At 31.8% G+C, this 12378-nt stretch overlaps 1 protein-coding gene across 1 annotated transcript; it reads left to right on the top strand.

The window, feature by feature from the left end:
* Window positions 1-5733: 5733 nt before the first annotated feature.
* Window positions 5734-12025, top strand: LOC121733350. The gene is made up of 5 exons (XM_042123564.1): window positions 5734-5860; window positions 10303-10472; window positions 10848-10990; window positions 11320-11495; window positions 11641-12025. Exons 1-5 carry the CDS (start codon window positions 5856-5858, stop codon window positions 12023-12025), a joined length of 879 nt encoding a protein of 292 aa, XP_041979498.1. The 5' UTR covers window positions 5734-5855.
* Window positions 12026-12378: the final 353 nt, after the last annotated feature.

The raw sequence follows: 12378 nt of genomic DNA, 5'->3' as shown, positions 1-12378 counted from the left end.
TCTGCCTCTTCAGTAAGAAAAACTAAAAAACACAGACATATACGCTGCTAATTTAAGAAGTTTTTTCTATGTTATAATGAACAAATAAAAGGACATGTCATCAATAACTATAGGTTCATAATGAAAAATTCTAATAATATGTGATTATTTGATAAGTTAAACTGTTTAATTTACCAAAATCTACAAATTTTAGCATAAATATATTTCACTGTTTTCACAAAACAAAAGCATCATAATGTTGAAGATGAAGATGATGAGAATGATGAACAGATTTTATTTACAAAATGCATCGGTGCTATGATTTAGATCTAGTTTAAAATATTTTTGCAAATTTGTCAATGATACCTACTGTAAAAAAAATTAACATATTTACATCTTGAAGATAACAAATGCCCAGATCATTTGCCTTTTTCTTCTTCTTGGTCTTTTCGTATACTTGAGCAAGGTCAAATACCTTTTCCAATTTTGAGACCCAGGTGACCAATATTGACGACCTCAGACTTTTATTGCATCTTAATATTAATAAATTCTTTGAGGCTTCATTATAATTTCTACGGTGGACAAGTCTGGACGGTAGAATATAATTCTGAGTCTATTATTATATTCAGCTTTTACTGACTCTGGAGAATTTATGAAGGTCGAAATTTTCAGCATTACTATTGAATGCTGCAGCATTGATGCATCTTACATGTTCCTCGCAGGAACAAAATAGTATTTCATCCCAATTTGCGACTACCAAATTGACAGAACACCTTATATTATTAAGCTGAAGAGTTTGTTTGTTTGAACGCCCTAATCTCAGGAACTGCTGGTCCGATTTAGAAAATTCTTTTAGTGTTTGATAGCTCATTTATCTAGAAAGGTTATAGGCTATAAATTATTACACTATGATAAATAGGAGCAAGGAAACAGGAAAATGGAAAAAACGGGGAAGATTATTTGAAAGGGCTTCTTTTACCGTCGTTAGTCCATCTATCGAGCAAACAAGGAGTGTTCTTTATAGTTTTTAATTAATGTTACATTATTTATTACCTGTGTTATATAAAATAAATAGCAGTTCACTAAATACATAGCCAATTTAACGCCTTTTGTTCGCAAAACAAATCGCCCATGACTATTAACAATGTCGGATGTGCAAAATCGTCATTTTCGTTTTATTTCATAAAATATGTCCTTATAACCCCAAGGCTATCATGAGCTGAAAAGAAAAAATCTATATTATGCGTAGTTTCTGAAATAGCCACATTAAAAATGTCGTATATTACTAAGATTGCCCGCTAACAATGTCGGATAGTCACTACCTACGTTATACCTAGAGTGCACGATGTGCCACATCCGACTATATTAACGGAGGGAATGGACGTCGCGCTGTCACTTGTTTTTTTGCTACCGTAGTTATAATTTTTTACTTTTCGACGCCATTTTCAATGTCTACAAGATCAGCAATTAATACTTGGTACTCAACGAAATGAAGAAAAATATAGTAAAAGGCAAAAAATGCTGATGGTAATATTATGTCAAAAGCAAACGCTAGTGAGGAAAATGGTATTTACTATTCTTTATAATATTTTAAATATTTTTAACAGTATAGCTTATGTTTTATTGCTTAAGAATTGATTATGAGATGAATTCTTAACCCATATAGACCCACCGTGCCCAAACGAGGACACTTTTAAAATTACTTAATTTTTTTGTCTTTCAAGTTTATACTTATTTTAATTGTAAGTGTCAACTTGCTAAAAGTGTATTTTTTTATTCCTAGAAGGTACAAATAATATTAAAATAGTTCACAGTGTTTTATAATTATTTTTCTGAAGCAGTTTCTAACATCCGAAATGACGCCAAGTTAGTATTTTTTATTTTTAAGTTTTTCTTTTAGGCATTTATATTTTTTTACTTGAAAGAGCTCATTACTCTATAACCTATTAAAAATATACATATTAGTGTGAAAAGCTTTAGTCTTTATAAGATTAGGAGTAGTTTTATACAAGTGTCCCTATTTGGGGCCAATGGGCACATTGGATGTAAATTATTCCATTTTTTGGCACCGATCAATTTCGTATAATCAATGAACTGAAGGGTATTCAATAGCTATGATAAATACTATGGACTTCAGGAAGTTACTATGATTGAAGATGACAGTGGAAAGATATATTTAGTCGTATTTCCTTCGCAACCATGTGTTTCTTTATCAGTTTTTCACAATTCTAAGGGGTAGCTGGCTATTGTGCAACTGATACTGTTGGCCAAAGCAGTACAGAAAAGTGTCCTCTCGTATCCGTCAAGGATATGAAAAAAATAAGAAAACGACGAGTTTGACTACCGTTTCGACCAACTAAATCAGAATTTGTTTTACATCGACTGGATTATAATGCCTATGCGATCGGGCGGAGCCATTACAGCGTTTTTCTTTTGGGAAAAGTAAACAGATGTATTACTGTTGAAAGAATGTGGACGTTAGCTTCCTACATTTTTATCAAAGCTATAACAAGGATATGCGTGGGGTCAAGTCAACTGGTCAATCGATTTTCTCGCACTGTTATACGAAACAAAAATTGGTGGTAACTGGCAAACGCATGGCGGCTGCATCATCAAAGTAATAAAAACAAGAATTGAATCAGCTCCAATTTCGGTGGCATTTGGTCGTCATTACTTGAGACATACAAGCGGTAGAATCCTGCAACCAGCAATACATATCTGTACTGCCAAACCTGCAGAATGAAGGGTCACTTTCCCGAAAAACTGTCCCAACAATCGCGTTGTTATGGTGGGCTAGCATTACGTCATGAAAAAGGTCAAAGGCAATTTGAGAAATGTGTGAAAACACGGTACATTCATAAAATATGTATCGAAAATTTTCACACCGTATGATCCCATTGGCCCCATTTGAGGACGGCAATTTTTTTAATATAAAAATTAAAAAAAAAAAGTTTTTTTGTGTTTTCCTAATAATTTTATTGGTTTCTATAAATGAATAAAGAAATTTCATATTTTCCATGGCTCAGTTTCATTTGGGTCTAAATGGGTTAACTTTATCAACATTAATTTATCGTTGGTAACTTAAAATTGTAGGATGTACCACATCCAACGTTCTTAACCGGTTTTTCCAATGTGTAAAATGTCGGTAGTACCACATACGACATTTTTAATCGGTTTTATAAATGGTTAAATCGTCGGTAGTGCCACTTCCGACTTTGTTATGTGGATTTATAAATTGGTAAAATGTCGGTAGTACTAAATCATAATCATTTCATTTACTTTTCTTATTGATTAAATGGCGCTTGTAGTTTGTACCATATCTGTCGATACTTACCGACTTTTAAGAAATTTCAGAAGGCTTTAAAATGGGTAATTTTTGTGCGAAAATTAGGTTTTTGTTGGCACATGTCATACATAATGAATTAATATAATTTTTAATTTATTAATCGTATTTTTCATGGTTTTGCGATTTGGTGACTAGTAGCCGCAATAAAGCCAGACTTCCTTGGCATTTTGCTATTAAGCAGGTAGGCAACAAACACAAAGATTTACTCAAATTAGGAAAAAGTGACATAATTCCCAAAAATAATATCTATAATGCTATTTAAAATACCACAATGGATCAGAGAAAATCTCGCATGAAGAAGACTGCTTTTGAATAATAAAGCTAATAAATACTAATCTCAATTTTTCATGTAAACAAAGGCTGTGGTGGTACGTAAGTGTCCTAAAATGTAGAAATTTTTAAGAACTACTTGACTCCGCGAACTTCGTTTCATGGGCCTGCAAAACAGTCAGTCCTTCGTCAGTACTTTCTGTATTCCCCACACATTTAGGCACTATCATCTCTCCAGCATATCCCGTCTCACACCAAGCTTCATCTCAAGAACCGCAATAGTAGAAATTTTCACAAATTACGTTTTTTTGTTGGCAATAAATTAAAATAAAAATAAAATTTATTGATTATTGTGGACCTCAAACAACAAACACGATTTTTTTGCTCTATATCCATAACTGTAAGGCACTGATGGTTGTTCATGATGAAAAGAAGCCTCAGCCTCCGTTGCAGCAATTATTTCACATCGCTGATTATTTAAAACACTTAAATACTCATATTGGTTTGAATTTGATTGAATGTGTGGCACTAGACCCAATAAAAACGAACAAAAATCTCATAATAGCTGAACGTAAATGATAACAAGTCTAAAAATAATTCGCTACCTTAGAAGTAGAAACGGACATGTACGACATGACGCGGGACAGCGCGTAATTTTCAACGCAGTACAAGACGGTAAGTATAGATGTCCGCATTTACCACAGTAAAATCTAATACAACCTCCGACTTGTCGTCATTTACGTCTTTTTATCTTTGGAATTACTTGTGATAGAAAAATAATAATAGTGTAGGAATATGCGTCTCATTATATAAGCATTATATGGAAGTGCATGATGCAATAAAAAAAAATTGCTATTTTGGACATGACCTTTTATACGTAGGGACCATCGATATTATAGGTATATAAAAATAAGTCGAGTTTTTCTTCCGCTCCTATATCTAAATATAACTCCAGAACGCACAAACCTATTTCCACGGTTTTGCATTCGTTGGAAAGGTCTCGGGCTTCGTGAGGTCTATAAAAAAAAGTCAGAAAAAACTTCAAGAGAAAAGCAGGAAATCAGGGAAAATCATTTTATGGCAAAACAACGTTGACCGGGACAGCTAGTTAGATTATAGATATCCTAAAGAGTAGGATTTTATTTCTTTATTCTAAATTCAAAATATTATGCATCGGAAGCTCCATAATCGTAGCGCAAATTCGTGCCGCGTTATTTAAAAAAATATTCTACAGTCTGTCAATGTCATTGAGGTACTATAGACTGGAGAGAGTCTTATATCGGTGCATAAGCGTCAAAAGCGTGTAATGTTATGTCCTACTTACTAGGACATAACAAATGAGTCGGTCTGCATATTTCATGTAGTAATAAAAGTGTTAATAAAGGTTTTTAGTGAACATTTAATGCTAGATATTGTTGAGTTTTGTGGTTCCGCTAAATAATAAACCATAAGAATGGTCAAAGAATGTCTCAAACACGTGGACTTAACATTAAATACGTAAGTTTTGAACAACGTTTTTTGGGCTTTTCAATCGGTATTTTTGTAAGCTAAAAAGATAATTTATAAGTTTATTAATCCCTTATTCGTGCTATATAAGGCATTAGTGCTAAAAATGCCACATCAATTAATAATTTGGCTATAAAAATTGCATAGCTTTTTACATGTGTTTACGGATTCTCATAACTTGAACTATAGTTAATCAATATCATGAACTAATTGACTTTCTTTCCTGTATCATAATGTGCTTAGAAATAATCGACAAATAGAAATATTCAAGAAAATAAACGCACACTATACTCCACTCGGGCTAACTTGTCGATAGCGGTCGTTGACTCCCTGTCAAAAACTTGTCATTTTCCATATAAACTGCGATTGACAATGAAGTGACACGATATTGTCAATCGTGGTTTTATATGGAAAATGACAAGTTTTTGACAGGGAGTCAATGACCGCTAGCGACAAGTTAGCCCGAGTGGAGTATACTTGTATGAAAATAAGCACTAAATGGCCACGCGATGACGGGCTAAGACTACATCTATACTATAATACTTTATCTATGGTCAATGTCTTATCATGTCACTTGTGAGTTGTCAGATTAACTGACAATAATTGACATCCATTGACATCATTGTTTTGTTTTGATTACACGAATTTTTATTTTAAATGTCCATATTTATCGAAAATATGGCAGAAGAACATGTAAATATTATAAGAAAAAGTACCAGAGACCTACTCAATTATAATCGTAAAATTCAAAGAGATGCGGTAAGTGATATTCACCGTCCAGTAACTGATATCACCAACCACCACCAATCACCTAGGAATAAAAACAGTTGAGACCCCGATATACATATCTGAAAGCCTGACACCATTGGCAGCCCGACTGTATTTTCTTGCAAGAGACCTGAAAAGAACAAAAGGATATAAACACTGCTGGACAAACTACGGAAAAGTATTCCTGCGTCAAGATGATACTTCGCCAATCATCCCTATCAAGTCAGAAAATCAAATTCATCTGCTAGCTTGTGATTGACTATTTCAATACCAATCTCGTGAAATTACTAAAAATATTATTGTTATTAGTGCACAAAGTGTCAAACCTCAAGTAAAATTAAGTTTACTAACCAGGAATGTACTTTGCCACGTATGTAACTTTGAATTACTTACTTTTCTTATTATAATCATACACTTATTACAAAATACACTAAACACACAAAACAGAATAACTTCACAAAAATATTTACAAAAAAACGTGCTCATAATATATTTCATAAATAATATACACAAAATATGTGCATCTCCAAAATATTTATATTATTATCATTACATATATATTACAAATCAAGTACACAAATATAATATTATTCTATATTTATTAAAGAGTTCCGATTATATATTACTGTCACGCGATAACATAACTACTCCCCTATGCATGCAAAAACTTGTAATACTAAGTAAACAATTTATATCGTTATCTGTCCATGAATAATAGCAATAACTACATAATAAACGATGTAGATAACACAAGTAATATTAAAGCAATTCAATGTGAAATTAATAACTTACAAAACCACTTACCTGCTCATTTACCTAGCCTTTCAGTTATCTCACAAAATATACGAAGCATACATAAAAATACAAATATTGATGACCTTGAGGTCAATTTAAGTTTCCTAAAGAATGACACTGATATAATCGCGCTATCAGAATGCCGAATTAACTCACAGAAATCCCTACCACATAGGACAGGTTATATAACATATCATTCAATTAGAAAAGTTAACCAGAACGATGGAGTAGTATTATTTATTAAACAGACACTCGAACATAACGTCAAAGAAATAACAATTGCTGGAGCTTCCTGTCTAGAAGTAACCACGCCATATCATTTTATTGTCAGTATTTACCGGCCCCCATCAGAAAAAAACCCAAGTAACTTTATTACTTCACTAAATAATTACTTAAATTCTTCATATTTACGTAGCAAAAACATAATTATACTAGGAGACATAAATATAAATATAATAGAAGGTCATAATAGTACTTACACCGAAAATTATATCAATATGATGGCATCTAATGGATTGCTACTAGGACACACATTTGACACAAGAAAAAACAGCTGTTTGGACCACGTAATTACAAACTTAAATCCTAATAATTACTCCGGATTAATCGCGGTTCTTAACACAACTATCACTGATCACAAAATGATTTGTCTATTTATTTACACAAAAACTAAACAACACATACGCAGTAAAACTAGAATAAATACAGATTACAAGGCAGCACTGCAAACCCTCAAATCCAAAATTACAGATGACTTATTTACAATTAATGACACTGATAAATTAGCTACGAATTTAACATCTATTATCTCGGACTCTCTTAACCTAAACACCACAGTATCTAAACCAGCGAACACTAAAATAATAATTAAGCCATGGATTACGCCTGGTATATTAAAGTGTATTAGAAATAGAAATAAATTACAATATAAACTTAGGCAGGACAAAAATAACGAAATTCTTAAAATAACCTATCGAAGATATAGAAATTATTGCACTAACTTAATTAAAAAACTTAAAACCAATTACGAAAGAGAACTTATCGACAAAGCTAAGTCAAATAACAAATCTTTATGGAATTGTATTAAAAATATTACTAACTTAAATAAACAAAAAAAAACACTTAATAAAGAATTAATTACACTAAAAAACAATCCAACAGACTCCGCGAACTTTGTCAATCATCATTTTAATAATATTGGCAAAAGATTAGCTGAAAACATAAAAAATAATCAAAATACAATCAATCAATACATAAACTTATTACCATCATGTTTACACACAATAGGCATGGTTGAACCCGACGCATTGGAAGTAAGTAAAATAATTACTAACCTTAAGTCCGAATCCGCAGCAGGTTGGGATAAAATACCGACCAAATTCATAAAAATGGCTAAATCCACACTAACTCCCATAATTACACACTTGAGTGTTATTAGCTTCAGAAATAGAACATTTCCAAAAATATTAAAGCGGTCAATAATACACCCAATCTTTAAGAACGGTAATAGGCAAGATATTAATAACTATAGACCGATATCGGTATTGACAGTAATAGCAAAAATTCTTGAAAAATTAATTAACATACGCCTAATAAATTATCTTAATAAAAATAATCTTTTATCTACATCCCAATACGGCTTTCGGCAAGGACTTAGTACTGAAGATGCCATACATGATCTGGTAAAGCGTATTACAAAAAGCATTGATAATAAAAATAAAACACTATGTATCTTTCTAGACCTAAAAAAGGCATTCGATACGGTTCATATACCACTTCTTCTTCGAAAAATGGAGAAAATGGGAATCAGAGGTCCATTTATGGAACTTATGACCAGCTATCTGACTAATAGAACACAGCAAGTAAAGCTAGACTCAAACATCACTAGTGATGAAATGTTAACTTCTGAATATTCTGTCCCTCAAGGTAGTGGGCTCGGCCCAACCCTATTTTTGATGTTTATAAACGACTTAACAGACTTAAAATTACATAACTGTACTATAATATCGTATGCAGATGACACAGCATTGCTATTTGAAGACGTAAGCTGGTCTACAGTATATAAATGTGCGGAAACCGGACTATATAAGGTAATTGAATGGCTAAACTTAAACTCACTTACATTAAACACAAGTAAAACTAACTATATCCCATTTGCTATCAATGCGTCAACCCTGCCCCCTAGTAATCTTAATATAACCGCTCATCAATGTAACTTAAGACCAAATAATAACTGTTCTTGTCAAAAAATAGATAGGGTGTACTCAACTAAATATTTGGGTGTAATTCTTGATAGTAAATTGTCATGGATCCCGCAACTAACAGCGGTCTCAACCCGCATCAGAAAATTAACCTGGATATTTCGATACTTACGTAACATTATGGATAAAAAACTTATAACAAATATATATACCTCCTTAGTACAATCTGTAATTCTTTATTCCATAACGGTCTGGGGAGGCTCATCAAAGACACATATAATAAACCTAGAACGTGCACAGAGAGGGCTACTTAAAATCATGATAAAAAAGAAAATTATCTACAACACAGAACAACTCTATAAAGATTGTAATGTGCTATCTGTAAGAAAACTATATATACTTCAAACTATACTTAAGACACATAAAAATACAAAAATAGAATCAAGTGTACTGAATAAAAGAAACCCTCGTTGTGTTATCACCCTACCAACAGTGCGTACATCATTTGCAAAACAACAATTTTGCATATGTTCTATTATACTTTATAATAAAATAAACAGACTTAAACAGATTTACTCAATTCCATACAGTAAGTGCAAAAAAACATTAATGAATTGGCTTAAACAATTAACCTATGGGGAGATTGAACAACTACTGCAATAACCGTTCAAATATTCATTTTTATTATGTAATATATATTATTTATTACAATAATATTTTAAACACATATAGATGAGTATATGTGTATACATGTTTGTACTCAATAATTTATATTTACAAAGAATACATAATATTGAAAAATAAAATATATAAGTACACCTTTATTATTACAGCACCTGTAACACAAATAAATAGAGCACTAAAATGTACACACACACACACACACACACACACACACACACACACACACACACACACACACACACACACACACACACACACACACACACACACACACATACACACATACACACACACACACACACACACACACACACATTGAAACTAAAATATAGAAATATTATTTAATTTATACTAGGCCTTTATATCTTAGATAAAAAATCAATTATTATGGAACAAGCATAAATCACTGTAATGTCATAATGTAATTCATGTTAGACCGATAGAGCGGGTCTCTCCTAATACAAGTTCTACTTAAAAGGAGAACTCCACCACATTGCAAAAATGTAAATTTAATGAAAATAAAGATTTTTTGATTTTTTTTTTTTTTTTTGATATAAGGTATGGTCATAGAAGCGATGTATTTCCTTCTAGTTTACTCATAAAACATTTTACGCAATTTTCTGTAAATATATAGCCCTCTTATTAGCTTTTTGTTATAGAACTAGAGGGAGTTCTCATTATCATAAGTTTTTGGATGAATCAATTTAACTTTTAAGTTACCTACCTGAAATTGGAATTATAACAATTTTACAGCGTTAAAGAAGAAGACATAGTAACAATAGCGAACAAATTGAAAACAAAATCCAAAGTGTCTCCCCATGAGCTGCTGACGGTTAAAAATGGAATAATGGACAATCTCAGGTGTATAGAAGTCATCTTGAACGTACATGGTGCCTTGAGAGGCATAACAAGGGAACTTACCGGTACGTTATGTTCAAAATTTGCCTACAAATATATTATTATAACAGAAACTTGTATATTTCCATTTTGAATTCAATTAAAAAAAATTTGGAACCCTAAGAAATAACTTTTATTGAGGATTGTGATTGTTGGATAAAGTGTATTATAAATGCGAAAGTGTGTCTGTCTGTCTGTCTTAACCTCTTCACGCCCAAACCGCTGAACCGATTTTGCTGAAATTTGGTATGGAGATACTTTGAGTCCTGAGAAAGGACATAGGATACTTACTTTTTACTTTTTATCCCGGAAAAATGTACGGTTCCCGCGCGATAAACGAATTTTGGCGCAACGGAATTGCGGGCATCATCTAGTTTACCTATATTTTTAATCAATTTCAGGTAGAAATGCCGAGAACAAGCTAGCAGCGGCAGGCTGCTGTTGTAATCTAGCTCTGGGTGATGAAAGAGCCTGTGCAGTTGTGGCTAAAGTGATGGGCTCATATTTGACTACAGAATTGGACAGCCTGAATAATGAATTAGCGGTATTATATACTTTTTATTACATTCTTTGATTCATGGATGTTGTTAATTCATGCAAGTTTTTTATGCCACTTTTTCTCTTTCTCAAACTGGTGGTAGGCATCATTGTAGACTCAATATGTTCAGAAAATGTTTTGTGTCATATTCATTGTAAATAATTATATATATTTTTGATGTGTTAGAAAATTGAATTAATTTAAATGTTAGAGATTTAAAAGAACTTACTTTGCTTAAGTTTTAAAAGTTTTTCCAAGTGTATAGAGAATTTTTTTTTCAAAAAAATCTAATATTACATACAATCTAATTGTCAATCTATACTCATAAATTTCAGGTAACCTGTGCTTGGGCTCTAGGTAACCTGGCTGGATCTGGGCGGAAAGCCTGCACCGTGCTGACAGACCAGGGAGCTTTTGCCAAACTTATTCATCTTCTTGCAAATGAAGATCTAAAGAATGCAGCGATATATGCTTTAGAACATTATGCTTATCAGATGAAGGATGATTTGAGGTAATAATATTTACATTAGAAATGTAACATTCTTTTAATAAAAGAAGTGCGCTTGAAGCATTATAAGACTGCTTAGAGATTTATAATATTTTTTACTATTGCCAGTGTATTATGAAATCATCACATAGTTTTTTTTTTATTACAGGCCCGAACACCTCTCCAAAATGATATCTTCAATATCACAGATTGGTGTTAACACAGAGACAGTTAGGTTACTATTCATACTGTCATGCCATAATGATTTTGTAACGAACATAACAGAAGATCTACTGCTAAAAACACTACAATACTTACCTGTGAGTATAGTCAACAATGATTTACAACTTGTATACATCATCAGGACTCTAGGTAATAGTGAAAATTATAATTTTATTTTGAATTATTTCCTCTCGAACAATATGAATATAGCTTTTAAACAACTATTAGCAGTAGATAATGCAGTTTTAAATAACTCCTTGATGTGGTTTTTAGGAAATCTGTACAAATATGATGCTAGTAATATATTTTTCAAATCTTTGTTAAGTTCATAGTTAATAAAATAATATAAAAGCATGGAGATGCATTTTAAATCTTATATTAAGATCCTTTTAAGACTTAAGTCACATAGAAACTAAATGATTAATGTATCTTATTAAATGAAAGACCAATAATTCGCAATAAATATATTAATATATCAATTATAATACATTATACATAATATTATATTTTAATAATTAGAATAATATGGATAAGGCTACAAATTTTATTATAATTTAATAATCTTTCTCTCAACTGGAGTCCACACTGGAGCCAAAACTCGCGCGACTCAACTCTTGTGTCGATCACTGTCACATTTTTAATTTTAATCAATTAATTATACTTTTTTTTTTCATAAAAAGAAAAT

This window comes from Aricia agestis, chromosome 13, assembly GCF_905147365.1.
Source record: "Aricia agestis chromosome 13, ilAriAges1.1, whole genome shotgun sequence".
Classification (NCBI taxonomy): Eukaryota; Metazoa; Arthropoda; class Insecta; order Lepidoptera; family Lycaenidae; genus Aricia; species Aricia agestis.
The sequence above is the reverse complement of the archived record's forward strand: the minus strand, read 5'-3'. Positions and strand labels throughout refer to the sequence as shown.